At 36.0% G+C, this 17,916-nt stretch overlaps 4 protein-coding genes across 5 annotated transcripts; 1 reads left to right on the top strand and 3 right to left on the bottom strand.

Annotated features, from left to right (window-relative positions):
* Nucleotides 1-154: 154 nt before the first annotated feature.
* Nucleotides 155-4,117, bottom strand: Zw10 (Zeste-white 10). The gene is made up of 5 exons (XM_053754024.2): nucleotides 2,357-4,117; nucleotides 1,911-2,117; nucleotides 1,205-1,334; nucleotides 774-915; nucleotides 155-443 (listed from the first exon to the last, which is right to left on the bottom strand). Exons 1-5 carry the CDS (start codon nucleotides 3,858-3,860, stop codon nucleotides 228-230), a joined length of 2,199 nt encoding a protein of 732 aa, XP_053609999.1. The 5' UTR covers nucleotides 3,861-4,117; the 3' UTR covers nucleotides 155-227.
* LOC128675036 (protein POLR1D-like) lies at nucleotides 3,862-4,258 on the bottom strand. Its single transcript, XM_053754115.2, has 2 exons — nucleotides 4,191-4,258; nucleotides 3,862-4,117 (listed from the first exon to the last, which is right to left on the bottom strand). The coding sequence occupies exons 1-2, from the start codon at nucleotides 4,256-4,258 to the stop codon at nucleotides 3,862-3,864; spliced, it is 324 nt and encodes a 107-aa protein (XP_053610090.1).
* Nucleotides 4,259-4,644: 386 nt separating this feature from the next.
* Nucleotides 4,645-6,974, top strand: SsRbeta (Signal sequence receptor beta). 2 transcript variants are annotated; one of them, XM_053754102.1, is made up of 3 exons: nucleotides 4,645-4,781; nucleotides 4,931-5,304; nucleotides 6,286-6,974. In XM_053754102.1, the coding sequence occupies exons 2-3, from the start codon at nucleotides 4,936-4,938 to the stop codon at nucleotides 6,484-6,486; spliced, it is 570 nt and encodes a 189-aa protein (XP_053610077.1). In that variant the 5' UTR covers nucleotides 4,645-4,781; nucleotides 4,931-4,935; the 3' UTR covers nucleotides 6,487-6,974. The 2 variants fall into 2 exon arrangements, with proteins under 2 accessions (XP_053610077.1, XP_053610067.1); XM_053754092.1 differs by having other exon boundaries at nucleotides 4,661-4,749.
* A 2,839-nt stretch (nucleotides 6,975-9,813) lies between these two features.
* On the bottom strand, nucleotides 9,814-17,492 carry Tmem63 (Transmembrane protein 63). The gene has a single exon (XM_053754037.2). It carries the CDS (start codon nucleotides 17,233-17,235, stop codon nucleotides 14,998-15,000), a length of 2,238 nt encoding a protein of 745 aa, XP_053610012.1. The 5' UTR covers nucleotides 17,236-17,492; the 3' UTR covers nucleotides 9,814-14,997.
* Between the last annotated feature and the right edge of the window lie 424 nt (nucleotides 17,493-17,916).

Here is a 17,916-nt window from a genome sequence, read left to right as displayed (position 1 = left end):
CGCAGCGGTCGAAACGAATGACCTCTGTATCCGTATTTATTATAGATATAAAAACATGTGGTATTTATCAATACTGTTTCTTCCCGATATTCCCACGGGAGCATAGACCCGCGGCGCATTTAGGGGGATTATAGGTTTAAAATAAAACAACAGATACCATTGAACACCAAAATAACATAATACGGATATGGTTATACATGAATATTGGCATGATAAGTGAACATCAATTATTTAATTTTTGAGAGTAAATTTGCGCGGAATTGCGTGTTTTGAAACAATGCTTTGATGAGACTCCTCAATTCCTCTGTATGGAAGTGTATGGCCAGCGGGCCGGCGCCATCTTGCCAATGGTGTTCTATATCTTTTAGGGAGCCGTTGAGGATGAAGATCAACTCTTGCAGCTTGACCCACGGCTTCACGTGGCTCTCCACGTCTGTCGGGTTCTGTGAAAGATATTGATTGTTTATAAATTTCAAAATCCGTTGCATAGAGTTATCTAGATCATAGGAGTGACTATAGAGCATACATAGAGACAGACAGGCAGGGGAAGCGATTTTGTTTTATTCATCATCATATCAAGTGTGCTATTGCTAACACTGGCGTCAAATTTTATTCAAGTCGCCTAAAGGCAGACGCCGTCTAGTGTCAGGTAGTCGGATACACTAGTGAACTAAACTTATGTTTCATTTATACTACTACTATGTAGTGATTAATTAGTTAATTCTATTTAATTTGTTTAGCCCTTGTGCTAATAACTAGAAGCTTGTAAGGACCTGGAACAGCGTAGGCGCCTTCTGCACGACGAGCGTGTAGATGTCGGAGAGCTGTGTCGCCATATCCATGGAAATGTCCTCCACCGAGCACACGCGGTGGATCAGCTCGTCCACGAACATGTTCACGAGCGTGCCCATCAGTCTGTCATTGAGGGAAATATATACTCTTTTTATTTGAAAAAAATATTTTGTATATGATAAGAACAATAATAATAATAGCTTATTATTTATTGATTTTTGTACAATAGTGTAAATATTAAACTTACATTGATAGGAAAATATTATTTCACTTATTTTTCTCTTTTTTACATTTTCTTTTACGAAAAAAAAGAGACATTATATTAAAAAAGAGACATATTATTAAATAGGTTTTTTTCATGGTCACATTAGCAAATTTTTCTTTTGTAAAACCTTGTGCATCATGCACATACCTGACAAACACATTGGCGGGGAAGACCCCGATCCAGACGTTCTTGAGCAGATGCAGCTGCCGCAGACACTGCCGCACCGCCGCCTCAGCGTTGTCGCTCAACACGTCCTTCACCACAATGCAGTTCAGATCTGTAAATAAATTAAAGATTTTATTTCAGACTAGGTTCATCATCTCATCATCATCTGCAGCCCTCCATGACCCACTGCTGGGTATATAGGCCTCCATCCGTCTCCGCCAACCATCTCTGTCCCGGGCCATCCTTATCCAGTTGTTGCCAGCAATTTCAAAGTATTAAACACAAATGTCCATGGTTCTAAATGGCCTCTGACTTAGCAACTGGCCAATGAAATGATAACTAAAATGCCGAAGACGATATAAATTGCAGAAGTAAATAGGCCACGGAATGAGATTCATATTGTCTACGCGCATGCGCTGTGACGACGAGCTCGCGCCTGCGCGATGTTTCTTTTCTTTAAAAAACAAATGGTGTCATCGAACATTCTTCTTAGCTGTTGGTTTTTTAAATGTATTGCTCGTGATTTACCAGCCCTAAATAAACAATCTTTGTCAAATACCGAGTATAATTCTTTATAAACATATACTCAGACAAGATCCTACACATATATTTTCATTATTGACATTGAAATGTCTTAATGGAGATAGGCAAGTTTGCTTCCATTGTCCCATCTCAGATGATTACTGACCTGAAGACCGTACATTATCAAGGATTTGTTTCCTCTGCTGCTGCATGTGCACAGTGAGATGCTGGTAGCCGAGGTCGCGGAGCTTCTGGACCAGGTCCACGAAGCTGATCGGATAGTCCAACTCCCGGCCCTCCATGAGGATCAGCCACTTGTCCCCAAAGGTTTGCAGATTGTGCGCCAGGTACATGCAGTTGTTGTGGAATAATGCTGGAATATATCAACATTTAAGAACTGATGTAAAGGCAGACTTAAATCTAAATAGAATATCCCTCTGTTGAATCACGTAATACATCAAATATTAGACGAAAAAAAAAGAGAACTTGATGGAATTGAAAGTTCGTCCAGGAAATTATGAGATATCTAAATTGACTATGCATGCAAAAATTACTATTCTGATAGAAAATTGATCTAAAATTAGGAGTGAATAGTGTCTGGCAACTTCTTACCAACATATTGTGGAATAGTTTGCAAATAATTCTCATGATGATACGGTACAACTGCGTCATACAATTCAAAGACTAGTCGAGTAGTGTTGTATAGTTTCTTGCAAACCACATCTGAGCACTGTACCGCTTGTTCCATCATCACATAAACCAAATCTAGCAGTTCTTGGGCAGTCTTTGAGATCATGCACCTCGGAAAATAAAACAAACTTTTCGGCAATGTATCATTCAATATCTTCAGGGCATCTTCTGTATTCTCATCCAAAGGTGAAGCGGCAGCTTCATTACTCTCCGGAATAATTTCAACACCAATAGACATGGTAGCACTTAAATCTTTGACCATAATGGACCGAGCAGTCTCCAAAAAGTACTGACTAGACTTATCAGCGAACAGAACATCAATGTTTTTTACATAATCAAGTATGGATAACTTATTTTCTGGGAAGAATTTCACTACAGATAAGAAATGCTGGAAATCTTCAATTTCTGAAGTAATTTTACCATAACTTTGAAGCTCATTTATATTATTTGGTATGGTATCTATGAGACAATCTTGGACTAGAATGTCCTTAAATGCAAGACATATCTCTTTCCCTACATTTTGCATTATTGTGCAATCCCTGTTACATTCCAAGTTCAGTCTATTACTAAGGTAATGAAATAGTAACCTCAAATTAGCTATGACAGCATCGTACGGAGGTTTGTTATTCTGTTTGTGATTAACAGTGACAGTCATCAAGACGTCTGTTTCAGCAAACACTGTACAATCATTGTGAATGATAGGGATAAGAACATCTTTGAGAAGAAACTGAGCAAACTTTGAAAGCTTTTCATTAAGCCTTTTGCATCTATCTAGAGCATTGATTATATCTCTCGTTAGATTATTATCTTCTAACTTAAGTTTAATTGTGATAACAGTTTTCCTGGTAGTGGCTTTGATATTTGTGTATACAAGTAGATTCCACTCATTATACAACTCGTGTAGTAAATTATCTAATATGAGTTGACCTGTGGTTTTTGTGTTTATATAAAGATCTAGTTGTTTAAAGCCCTCAGCAGGCACTTCTATGTGCTGTACTAAATCATACACAGCCTCAATGGAGCGGGTAAAGCTCTGAGCATCTCGCCCCTCATCAAACTCCTTAACATACTTCCCGCATTGCACCACATCAAATACTATATTTAGGGCAAAGTTAACGCGTTGCAATTCCTTAGACAATTTATCATGGTTTTCTATTGATTTCAATATTTCAGCCATTGTTTCTTGTTCTATCTCTCTCTTACACTGCTCCATTTCATCAACCAAAGCTTTACTTTCGGCACACAACTTCTTCCCTTCATCTACTATTGATGTGATATCACTATCACTGTTATGGAGAAAGCTCTTCATATCAATTTTCAATTGTTCTATTTCCTTAATAACTAGAGGTATCTTATCAGCTGGTTTCCATGTACTTGAGTCACTAAAGATGGTTTTTAAAACATTTTCTACATTGTAGTCTGCCATCTTAGTGTTTGCTTTTTGATTTGTCCTTTTTAATAGAGGGTTCTTGGTGTCGGTCGTGTTTGGGCGACCGACTGTAGGGTTTGCGGCTATGTCGCGAGCTGTGGTACTTGTTGGAACTCACAGCATTCCGCAGCGTGTTGACGAGGAAACGTTTATTAGTTTTCTGTTGCGACGTTTTGACCCAGCCGGACGGGCCTACTATTTCAGCTCTGGCAGCGCCTTGCACAGCCTCCCGCATTAGCTCCTCTACAGCTAATCTAAAATACATAAACACAAACCGTAATACTGTATACCCAAAATCCTTGCTACGATCGACACCGAGAAACTTACTTTTCTAAGACTTTATCGTCTAGTGGTTCTTTTTCGGGAATTTTGGTATCATCTTCTTTCTCTGTCATAGTTCAATGTAGTTCTACAATTACTAATACTATGCACTACTTATCTAACTATGGAACTCTTAAATTAGTTAAGAATTCTTAAATAAAACCATTTTTTAATTTTCAATCCACGAACACGAAAACAAACACGTATTTTTGACAACTCGTGTTCTGTCTGCGCATGCGTGCGTTCAAGAGATGGAAAAAAGAAACAAAACCAACAGCATTTTAAATAAATTACGAATATATCTATTTATTCTTTGTAAACTATAATGTCAAATGGATTTTATTATTACAATTTATATAAATCTACATTCTATTTTCACGAAAATGTGAAGAACGCGATCATAACTTATTTTTTCGTTGTAAATGTAATTAGGTACTTAGTATGTATGTACTGGCAATACTAACAATTGACGCGTGGAGTGAAACGTCAGTTTACGTCAGCCACGTACGAATTCTGTCATCGGTAAATAGCCTTTCTCGAGCCGATCGCGAATTAATTTTCTTAGGTACTTTTTATTAATACTCCGTAATTTAGTAGGTAAATATAATATTATTTGATTTTCATATTAACTGCCTAACAATTCGAATCAATTATTTACCAAACAAGTGCCAGTTTCATTCATTTTGTATCGTAGAATTGTCGTCCTATATCTTATTGCTATTCGTATTTGCAATTTAACATTTCAGACAGAATGGCTGCTAAATTATTGTCGTTGGTGTTGATCATAGCGGCTGCTGTGACTGCTGATGATGAACCAACGATTGCGAGGCTACTGGTGTCCAAACAAGTTCTGAACAAATACTTAGTAGAAAACATGGATATATTAGTGAAATATACTCTGTACAATGTTGGAACAGCTCCCGCGGTAGATGTAAAGCTTGTGGACAATGGTTTCCACCCTGAAGTGTTCACAATAGTCGGTGGCCAGCTGTCAGCGCATATTGACAGGATCCCTCCACAGACCAATGTCTCCCATGTGGTCACTGTTAGATCAAACAGATACGGTTACTTCAACTTCACGGCGGCTGAAGTCACATACAAATCCAGTGAAGATGCAGAGGTAAGATTATCATTATTATTAAATATATGTTTAGTTGCCTTCACAATAAATCATTAATTAAAACCCCTTCCATGCAACCCAATTTTACGCCCAATTTGATTATATTGACAATCAAATTGGGTCGTGTGGATGGAAGTATGAAATTCAAGGTCATTGTGTGGTCGGTATCCCCCGATTTGGGATTGCACAGTCAAATACTGAAATTGGCGATAAAGTCGTGTGCATGTGGACGGATGATCAGATTGTACCCAATTCAATCGTCAATCAAATTGGGCAATCAGATTGTGTCGTGTGGAAGGGGTTTGAAAAATAATATAATGCTTATAACTTTAACCTGTCAATTATAGAGAACAGAGATAATACCTACATAAACAATTATTTGCACTGGTTCATAAGTTAGATTTGAAGTCCACCTGTTAATGCTTTTTATACTTGTTCTGTGAACAATACAAAGTTAAAAATATAAATTACAAAGTTTTTTTAAATAGTTTATATCATGCTGCTGGGAAAAGGTTACAAAATAATAAGATAGCCTAGTGAGTGACATAATTAACTATATAATTTTGATGCTCATTCAGTGTTAAGAATGCCAGTTAAATGCCAGTCTATGTATTATTTCCTGGGTCCAGTGCAAGCCAGTGCAGCACCAGGCAGGCGTTTAGACCCTTCCATTCTTAGACTTTTTCACCCAGTTCCCCAAGATCACATTAGGTTGTGTTAACTGGTAACACTAAATTAGGGGTGGTCCTTTGAACTTATCTGTACCTTTGTCTAGAATCTTAGTACACAGTGAAGGCAAATGGAAATCATTCTATTAATTTTGTTCCATTTAAACAACTTTCAACCATATATATACATATCATCACACCTGTTTAGTATGCAGACTAGTGAGACCCTGACAAATTCCTCACTTCCTCTATATTTGTCATGCATGCTCTCATATTTAAAATTAATTTTTATATATGTTTTTATTAATTTCAGGTGACATACTCAATCAGCAGTGCGCCGGGCGAGGGCGCTATTGTCGCATTCAAGGACTACGACCGCAAGTTCTCCTCTCACTTCCTCGACTGGGCCGCGTTTGCAGTCATGACCCTCCCCTCTCTCGCCATCCCCTTCTTCCTCTGGTACTCCTCGAAGAGCAAGTACGAAAAACTATCTAAGCCTAAGAAAAACCATTAGTTAGTCCATAGTTAGTAGGTTATTGCTAATGTTGTACTGATGAATTGTTACTTGAAATCTATAGTTAATTGAAAGTACATGACATGGAAAACAGAGTGAGCTAGGTAGATACAAAAGTGATATCAGTGTAATCTGAAAAATAATTATTTTTTCTATGATTTCTTGTTTAAAAACGAATTATTAGTAATATAATAATATAAATGTAACAATCACTGTGGTTCCAGCATAGTAATTATTATTTTGTCTCCATATAAGGTAGTAAGACTACTTTCAAAGGAATACAGCATTTTCTATAATTCTATTAAATTTTTTTAATGTGTTTGCTGATTATTTCCTTTCAACGAATCTGTAGGCTTTGGAAAATATTAATAATAAAAAAATGTATGTTGTTACTATAACATTAGCAGTGATCAAACCTATCTCATAAGTTATCTGTTCATTTCATTTTGTTGATAGTAATTTATATGAACAATAAAAGTTTTTAAAGATTTATTTGTTTTCATTTGTAAATAAATTCCTCCAAATTGGCTCTCTCCAACTAAACAAATCAGGTACCTACTTTATTGTCAAAAAAAATTATAAAGAACTTGTATGACAGTAATGTATTTTTCCTCACGGGTTTTGGAATAAAAAGCATATTTATTATACTTTAAAGAGACAGGAAAATAGTAAACTAATCAATTAAAGTGACATTTAATTATTATATTTGGTTATTTATACCAACTATATGTTATTTTATACCAACCCAGTCAAGTAGGAAGCGGTGGTGGTATAATGGTTACACAGAATGGTTAAGACGCCTGTGGATCGAAAGGTTCGAATCCTACTAGTGCCACATGAGTTTGTATACCAATTTGATTCATGTATAGTAGTTTTCATCGACCACCACTTACTTCCGGTGAAGGAAAACATCGTGAGGAAACCTGCACACTAGTTGATTCTTATTAACTTGTGTGTGAAATGGAGAAGGCAATGGCAAACCACTTCATTAATAATGCCAAGAAAGTTATTGTGTTTTATTCCACGTCCCTCAGCCATGAGGAATACGACTATGAAGGAAGTCAAGTAGTATTATCGTGAAATTCGATGTGTTGTCTCGACTATAGGGTGTGCGACTGTTAACGCTTCGATACGAGCGGCTCATTGTGACAGACTTCGTAGTAAGTGTGGGTCGTGGAATTAGTACCTACTAATTACTAAAACTACTACTACTAAAATAACCTGGAATAGCTACTAATTCCATGGTGTGGGTACAGTAATAGAATAAAGAAATAGAGAGCGCCTGCAAATAATAAAAAGCAAAGACACATAGCTAAGGTTATTTACTTTTAGAAAGACTAATCCAGATCTCAGCCTTTGAATTGCAAGGGCTCGTAATTACTAATTGTAATTGTGTAGTAATTTACCCATTTATTAAAAACTAGCTGATGCCTGCGACATCGTTCTCGTGGCCCAACAATTTTTGGTAAGGATTCAAAACTATTAGATAAATATAATTACCTATACAGACAAATGTAACGATACCTATACATACAGATACTTTTTATAGTTTAGCTGAACTATTATGACTCTTCTTCAGGTGTTTCAGATCTTCGATTTTTATACCTCAACAGAAAATACTCATCAGACTGAACAACTTTTATTAGAGCTATTTTTCCTATAGTTTAGTTGTACAATCATAGGTCTACATCAGGTGTTCCAGATCTTTGATTTTTATACCTCTACAGAAAATGCTCATCAGACTGAACAATTTTTGTTAAGTCGTCATTTCTATATTCCCTACAGTTTAGCTGTACCAGCATAGGTCTACACCAGGTGTTCCAGATCTTCAATTTTATATCTCACAAGAAAATGCTTATCAGGATGAATAACTTTTGTTAAGGCGTCATTTCAATATTTCCTATAGTTTAGCTGTACCATCATTGTTCTCCATCAGGTGTTCCAGTTTTCAAAATAATTTATATTATAAATTATAAACCCTATATGTTGCCCAATAGCTATATAACAAAAAAAAGTTTCATTCACTTGAAATTTTGCATACATAGTTTGAAATACGAAGAAGGACATAGGGTACTTTTTGTCTTGAAATTCCCACGGGAGCGAAGCTCCGGGGCGCAGCTAGTGATGTTATAATTTGACGTGGAAAAAGTGCCAGTGAAGGTCTAATTTCTAACTAAATGCTATGACTTTACGTAAGAAATTTTAGATTTTCCGAATCAGCAAACAATGAAGTGAACATTTTTCATCGAAAAACAACAAAACTTTTTTTTACAAAACAATTTAATAAAATATTTAAAAGCTTATTTACATAAAATACTATTTATTTAATACACGTCGTATAAAGTGTAAAGAAAATGTGAGTTACAGTATCATTTCATCGCAGAAAATTATTATGAAAAAAATAAATTTAAAAAAAAATTGCAACAGAAATATAATATACCTTACAATTATGTATAATATTAATTTTAAACCAATATAAAACACAAATATTACCACAATGCAAAATAATTATATTTTGGCATTATAAATACATGCAGTATCCTATATTTCTTTATAGGAATATTTGATTACAGTTAAAAAAGTGTTCTAAGTAATAATAAACGTGTGATATTTCAAAGTGCAAATTCCAGTAAAGACATTTACATTATAATATATTCCTAATTAAAGAAATAATAGTTACAATCACATAAATAAGGTAATGACAGATTCCAAATCATTGTGGATTTTGTTTAATATAAGACCGCGGAGTAATCCAAATCGTATTTCAGGACTGTTGTGTAACTTCTGATAGAGTCCTCACATGATTATATTACAATATTTTAAGATTTGTAAATTGATATTAAACAAAACATATTTGGAAATTTGCCCATCAAATACAGTAGATTATAGTTTTATAACCGGATATAATAATAGAGTTCAGTACGTTGATTAGATTAACAAAAAAAAAATAGTATTCTTCCTATCGTATGACGTTGTAACTCTTATCGTAGTCGACCCATCTTTCATCTACAAAGGAGCTCTTTCATCTACGATAACAATGATTCCTACTTCATAGCTGACGAAACATTCACGTTTCTAGAATCTTCTCCAAACGAGACTTCCAAAACAACAGTAGAAACATTCGTTTTCGTTCGTTCTACGTAACAAACGCATGAACGCACGCACGATTGGCTAATATTAATTGCTAGTAATTCACTCTTCCGTAATTCCCGTGTAAATAACTCTTTGTTGTTTATTAAACAAATATATTAAAAGTAATATAATAAGTTTACTAGAACATATAGATAACTTGGACTGCGTCATAATATTTTTATTTTATAACGTCAATTTTTCTATGATTAATTTGGAGGATGACAATGAATTTGTTAAGAGTTAGTTTTGCCATAGAGAGAACAAGTAAGTAGCACTAAATCCTCCTGATAACTACAATTACTGTGAGAAAATACAATCTCTGGAACGTTCTAAGTACATTGACAAGTAATTGGACACCTTGACCCTGGAGGTATTGCCACAACTAGGTAATATTGCGCTCGGGATTACATTGCCAGAAATGTGCTCTTATTGTGGTGTAGTCCGTTTCAATATAATACTTTAGCAGGATACATAAAATATTAGATCTTTGTTATCGAGTGGTATTGTAACCTCAAGGGACCCGCACTGGTATCAACTTGTGGCGTTAGCAATTTTAGATACAAAGATGTAGTTCATTGTATTTTATTTCATCAATTTGTGCGCTTGCGTGCCATATTCAGTAGCAAACGTAAACCTCTATTTTGCCACAATGTAATAGTTGCTGTAATCAGGTAAACCATCATAAAAATCGAAACTATGAAAGATTTGTAGCTGCAAAGTGAACAGCTTGATTTGCTGCTGTCTGTATAAGTAGGTAGGTCATATCCAATTAATTATGTATGTTCTGCATATCCATTTACGTTGTTGACTAATACGGAATTGTACAGCTGCACAGAATGTGATAAGAATATACATACTATCAACGTCACAATAATATAGTGCCAATTTCAAACGTTTAAATATAATGTTACTGTTTCTTGCTTGTACAGATTGAGGAAATTTGGTCGCTGTCTGATTATACACCTACCTGCAAACGGTCTGCGCTCACTTTTTTGTTATGGAAAAATTATTATCATGTATACCTACGTAAATAGCCTTTTATCTAAAGCCAAATAGTAATCGTACATTCAGATACAGTTGAGTGGACGAAAATCAAAAAACAAAAATAAATTATGTCTAAACAAAAACTAAAGACTCTCTGGCTTTGAAAAATAATCACTATTACATTCATAAAAATCGGTATTAGCCGCGACTCGCTACCCATAGTCACAACTACCCTAACTTTAACTTTCAACATCCAACCGAATGCTACTACAAAACAAAGACGAGTTTAAGGAAGCAGAGCATTGTCTAATTTTGTGTACTTCCGAAGCCGATCGTAACCTGTAAACCCGTCCGCAAACCCAGTACCAATGAATAAAGATCTATAGAAACCGGAAATATATTTTCTTAATGTCGTAAGAGTGGAGACTTACTTATGACCATCACCTATGTCATGTAATGTGAGCCGGTGCCAGCTCTACCAACAAGTCCTTAACAAGATTAGGATTAAAAGAAGCAATGGTTAAAAAAAACTCAAATATTCGATTAATAAGAACATACACGCGTCCTTAATCTATACTATCATTATAAAGAGGTAAGCGTTTGTGAGTTTGTATGTTTGAGGCGGGTAAACTCCGAACCGATTTCAAAAATTCTATTACCGTTAGAAAGTTACATCATCGAAGATTGCTGTAGGTTATATTTTATCTCAAAATTCCACGGGAGTGAAGCCCCGAGCAAACTCAGTATCATATATTCCTGGTATGGTAATCATTTACTTACAGGTAATTAATTATTTTCACTATGCCTAATTATAAAGATTTAAGAAATAATTTAAAGCAAGACTTTAAAAGCGTTGTGATAACTAGGATTTGATGTACCACGTCGATTAGTCATTACTGCCATTAATATAATCATTCATCATTATAATATGAATAATAGTTATTCACTTGTGGCTCCTTTATAAGTGGTATAAGAGTACTGGCAATCTGCCACGTGTAGTAGATAAAGTAAAACAAAACAAGTAACGTTATCTGTCGATCAATGACCACGAGTCATAAAAGACTACATTCGATATTCGAAGCGAAGTCAAAGTGAACAGTGAGTTGGAAGGTTAAAATTAGAGTCTTCAGAATCAGTGAGGTCACTAAGGAAAATGTTGTATCAATAACAACACAAACTATATATTTTCCTTTCATCAGCACTTGATCACAATCATAATATGTTTCAGTATACCTTTTGACCACGTACTTTATTGTGTACTTACATTGTTATATTACTGATAAAAATTATACATAAATTTATATTTAAAAAAATGGTAAGCCCTGTTTGAATGAGTTTCTTTCGGCATTTCTTCTCAGCAGTGGTCGTTCCGAAATGCTAGTAGTTTGTAGCTTTGGTAAACATCATTTAATTTAGAATATGACGTGAAAAAGTGCCTGCGAAGGCCTAATTTATGAATAAATGATTTGATTTTGATTTTGATTTTGAACTACCGCAATACAATACTTATACTGTTATCCGAAAAAAAATCGTGTTGTCCATTTCACAAGCCAGCGTCGTGCCACCAGCAGACCGATCAACTTGGTTCTTCCTTTTATATACTATATGCACCATGTAGGTAAACAGGTATTCGACCCACCTAATGGGAACGCGCGTTTGGTGACTTAAGTTCTTTGGTCACAGTACCCTATACCCATTCAAACCGGAACTCAACAATGCAAGCACTGCTGTTTAGTTGCAGAAATAGATTTGAGTAGTAAAATTGCGGATAACCTTTGTATCAAGGTCTACCTCTGGCTCATTCATACAGTTGGTTATCGGACACCTTCACGTGTGGCAATCGTGGGGGGGACTGAGAGGAGTTCCAACGAGTTCACATTTTGAATGTGTGGAGCGTTGGGAGCTCATAGACAGGGCAGAGTAAGTCTAAACAGCGCCAGTCTGGCGGCAGTGTAGTAGAAGACAATATCAGGGCCGAAGAACGGTATGAACAAATCAAATCGAACTTGGGTGAAAGAACTTAAAGAAAGGAAAGTCAATATGGGCCATATTATATAGTCCAAGTGTTGTGGGAGGGAGATCAAAATGGCCAAAGGCTAAAGATAAAGAAAGAGATGGAAAGAACTCCAGCGTAATTTTACTGTGCCTGGCGCTGGAGGGACGACAGATAAGTGATATGAAGTTTGACGATATAAGGATTGATTGTTTTACAATGGACTCATTACTAAAGATCAACTTTCATTTGCATAAATGGGATCTCAATAAACCGACAGTATGGGGTCCTTTTCAATCTCTGTCACATCGCAAGCGATCTATTTTAATTTTAAATGGTTCTTTAGATAGCCTCAATTTAATAACTGACTTCAGACTGCGTCAGTTAGATTCAGACATGCATTTATCATGTCTTTGGTTATGATGACTCCAGGATTCAACTATTCATTTAGCTTTTTCAATTTAGATAAATACACTATATTATAATACACTATATTATATACCTCTCTGTCTACTCATTTATTTAAAAAATCAATAAACCTATCCGATTTAATGGTGTTGGTAACGTTATTGGAAAAAGTTTTCACACGGGTAATTTCTAAGTCTTCACCGTGAAAGCCAATTTATACACGTACAACTTGATATAATAAAACACATACAATTTGATTTATCGCGTCAATGCATTTTGTTGATTTACACATAAACGGTTATTGGCCCTTAACAAACATGTGTTTATATGTATGTATTTCAAATGAAAGCGCCACGAATTAAAACCCATGTTTCGTACAAAAATTTGTTTTTGTTTTAAGATTTATTTTCTTTTTTTTTTATGGCAATTTCGTTTTATTTTGCTTGTGGTTCGATCAATCCATCTAGCTATTTTGGAGGATGGATTTTAATCCATGTTATGAAGCAGAATCATAACAAAGTTGTGGGTAGGTAGGTACATAATAACTTATTAGGTACTTAAACAAATAGAGGCAAGAGATGGAAAAGAAGTGGCGATAATTTTGAAACGGGTATGTTAAAAGGTTCCGTAAACAACATTATATTTTGAACATAGTTGTTCTTTATTATGAAAACGTAATTTTAAGTGGTAAAAACCAGGATATTGTTTAACGAGGATTTGTATTAATCAAATAAGAATAACAATTTCCTTTATAAAAAATATATTTAACTGTATGAATGCCGTTCATACGACTGACTGCCCGAGAAGAGTTGCTTAATAGTTTCCTAACTTTCGATTGCAGTTGTTCAGTTGAGTCACACAATTTGGAAGGTCTAAAACCAATGATGTAATTTGAAAGACAGGATTTATGTTATGGATTAGATAAACAAGTACTAGCAAACTAGAGAAGATGCGTAAATATCACAAACCTCAATACTCGATGTACCTACATAAATATTGGCAATAAACGATAACATCATTTAAATTTTCCATGTTATGCGTGAATTCAACTAGGTATATAATACTAAACGTGCTGCATGAATAAATTCGATGTTTTAGCATTAGGTGAAGATAAAAAAGTCCTTTGATGTCTGGAATAGGTACCTACTACCTACGTGCCATATTTTGGCTTATGACATCAATTGCGGCGCTATCTACCTAAAACAATAACATCTGAAAATATTTACACTCAATAGCGTTAGCATTTTAGCTTAGCCGACCAATATTATAAAAGTGAAAGTGTGTTTGTTTGTCACTCTTTCACGTCAAGGATTATTAAGTTGAGGTGATTTTTGGTATGAAGATAGTTGGAGCGCTTAGAGTGACATTATACTTTGTGCCGCTGGTGGTGCCGCGTATAGCTGAAAATTATTTTAGCTATTTCACAATCAAACATTCACTTTACAGGTCTACTTCTCTGATCTTTTAAACTACGCAATGGATTTCGATGCGTTATCCAGTAACTGGAATATTTTCCAAATAGCTAATTTCACCTATTTATACCACAGTATAACAAAGTAAACGCCTATACGAAGGGATAGTGTGGGTCACATCTAATGCATATAATTGTTATAAGTATAGATGAATTCCTTAAATATATATACTGTGGAAAATTTAACTGGAACATTGATTTGCAACATTAACAAGTGAGATCATTTACGCAGCTTTCGCGAGGTAAAACACATGCCCATGTGATCCGAAAGTATATAGAGCGTGTAACGTATGTTCTACTAAAATATTAACGTATAATTCCAATCATCCAACATAATTAAATAAGATACGTTCATTTATAAAAATATTGCAATCGTTATTTACATTATCGAAAGTATTTTAGTCCTTAGTCCATATATCGATTGGGACAGCAACGTGACGCTACAGATAAGCACAATCTCGAGATTAAACCTTCAAATTGCTGTTCGCGTCCGACAATAAATACATCAATTTGTTAATTCCATTTAGATATTGATTGGATCTGGGCTGTATGAATGTATGGTCGTAGCAGGGGACGATGCTCCATAGTCTGGGGTGGCAGGAGCCGTGCTAGGGGTAGAATCTATGGGTTTGTTCAAAACCGGGGCTATGTACGCGGGGAACTGCACGCTAGGTTCCTCCTGCAATGGGGCAGGCGGCGTGCAACTAGGGAACGGACTTAGAAGTAAAAACGTCGCAAAGGCCACTATAGAGGCCATTATCAAAATTATGGTGCGTGCTTCGAAACCAGAGCGCAGTCCGGCCCACGCGGCCATACTGATCAATAACAGCACAACAGAAAGGCGGATTAGTCTTACGGCGGTCGCGTGAATCCGACCGCCCCCTACACCACTCATATCACACGGCCCGTAAGCGAAATACAGGTTGTGTTTATCACCCAAGTGTTTCAGAAGAAAATAGATCAATCCAAACGGAGCTATCAGCGGACACGCGAGACTGTACACCATAGTAATCGAGAAAATAGCGATACTCCATGCGTAATGCACTCCAAATGGAAACTCGTACAGAATCGCTCTCTTTACGTAACTCTTTTCCGCTTTCGATTTCGACTGCAGCAAATACCACACGTAAAGGAATAGCTCGGGGAACCTAATCAATTCTAAAGATGTACCGATAAATGCGGAAGTTATGACGTAATTGACGAAGAACGCACCTTTATCAGGCAGAAATACGCAATCCCAACGCATGGTGTCGTTCTCGTGATGCCAAGTCCAACGCACAAACGAGTCCGCGCTGGCGAGACCCAGCGACGGCAAAATCAAAGTCATTAATAACAGAAAAGACACAGTTTTTGTCATTATAGAATAGTTTTGATGAGACTTAGTCCAGTGAGAAAGAAATTTGTCAGAGAAAGCCACAATGGCCGGCATCACAGCTGCCATAGTCCACAGGAGCAATGTTGGGAGAAAATCAAATATGACTGTGCTTACTTTAGTCATATGCTCAGGTTTTGCAACCAATGTATTGAAAAGATTTACAATGATAGCAGGTGTTGTTAGGAAGAATAGTACAATGAATAAGAAGAAATTAACAAAGATTGCCTTCAAGTACCACACCCCTGGTTGGACACTGAGGTTTTCCCAAATTATGTCAGCTGGGTTTGTTGCATGGTTCAGAACCCAGCCTCTGTGTAAACTGAAATTATTGATTACATGTTCGGCAAGTTGATAAGATGGCAAAGTCAAAAAGGCAATACCTAGAGGATCATTGAGTACAATTGCACGACATCTTTTAGCTTCATCCTTCAGTCGCTTCTCCTCGTTGGTGTAGAACTCTAGGGCGTCAACTTCAGATCCGCACCATTTAGGTCGAACCATGATACGCTTCCCTGTCTTCCTGAAATATGTGTCAGTGTACAGGAGCGCTTCACTTACCATCTCCTTCTTCTCAAGAACTTCATTCAGCTTGTTTATGTTGAAGGCTAAACGTAAATCCACAATTTGAATGTGAGGAAAGTTGTGGGCAAAGTATGCCCTTATTGTAGACTCATTTCTGTCTGCTCTAGATATGTTTGTGATCATGATAGTACCCGTCATAGAAGTAGGAACAGGTTTGCGGCCAGTGCACCTCCTCATGATTAGTATGGATATTGGTATGAACGAGATACTTATCAGGGTATGTACCCATAGCCAGTAAGATCTTCCATTTAGGTTTGACAAAGTTGTCCTGGACAATGTCGTATTATCGTCTTTCCACACATCTCCACTGAAGTTTATAGGCAGAATGACTCCAATTGAAATAACTGTGACGATAAACATGAGAGTAATGGCATGTCTTTGGAAAGACAAGTAGTGGACTGCATCCGGGCCACATTTTGCAAGGATCTGCTCGCGCGAGAGCCGGAACACCGCAGGCAGCCAGTTGAAAAACCCTTCATCGATGCTAAGCGCCTCTTCAGCATTCCGCGTTCTATTTACTAGCTCTTCATTATCTCCGCTGCGATAGAACAAATTGGTCCATTTGCTTTTCGACCGCTGCACCAAGGCCATCCTGCCATAATTCCATGCCGTTCGGCGTAAAACACAAAATAGTAATATTAATAAAGCCCATGATATCAAATTGAGTATCAAAGTTTGAGGTATACCATTGTAAACTGGCGTAATTATTACACTTTGTGAAGTATTCCAAAGCATGCATCCCTCATCTGCAGAGGAATTAGAGAGGGCCAGACTGGAAAATGTAGAGTCCGCAAACGAACTCATTTTCGTTTCAATGTCGCAACACAATCACTTTGCCACTATAATTATACACATAATCCATACAGTAATGTCGTTTAAGTTTGCACAAAACTCTTCAACGTATCACAAATATTCGTTTCAATGTACTATATGCTAACGAATATACCAGCTGACGTCGAAATTATTTCATGATATTTTGCTGCATGATTCAATCAGCATCACAAAAGGAGTCAAAAATTCAATTAAGTAAATGAATCAAACAAAATGACAGAAAGAGAAACAGACAGAACTGATGAAGTAATGATGTGATGAGATGACAAACAACGACAGTGACAACATTTTTTTTTAAATAGTACCTAAATTGCATTGAGTGATAATAATCAACAACCCCATCAATCATAAACTTATCAGACTCCATGATGCTTGATAAACGTATGAAAAGAAGAAGAAAAAGATGTTCTCTATCTTATAAAATACGGATAACAGTACGATAATATAGCATTTTCTTTCTTCACAGACAGCGGTCTTGGCTTCTTTCCCGTTAGAATATATATTCAGATCCTTCCTCCAGTCAACAGATCATCAAAAATTATTAAGTGTAAAATGATTCAGATATGTTATTATCAATTATATTACTATTTTTAAATTTTTACTAATGTATTGCGTATTTGCGTAAAGATGTAAGAACTAATAAAATAATAAACT

Source organism: Plodia interpunctella, chromosome 2 (assembly GCF_027563975.2).
Source record: "Plodia interpunctella isolate USDA-ARS_2022_Savannah chromosome 2, ilPloInte3.2, whole genome shotgun sequence".
Taxonomy (NCBI): Eukaryota; Metazoa; Arthropoda; class Insecta; order Lepidoptera; family Pyralidae; genus Plodia; species Plodia interpunctella.
This window is presented reverse-complemented; position numbering and strand designations above follow the sequence as displayed.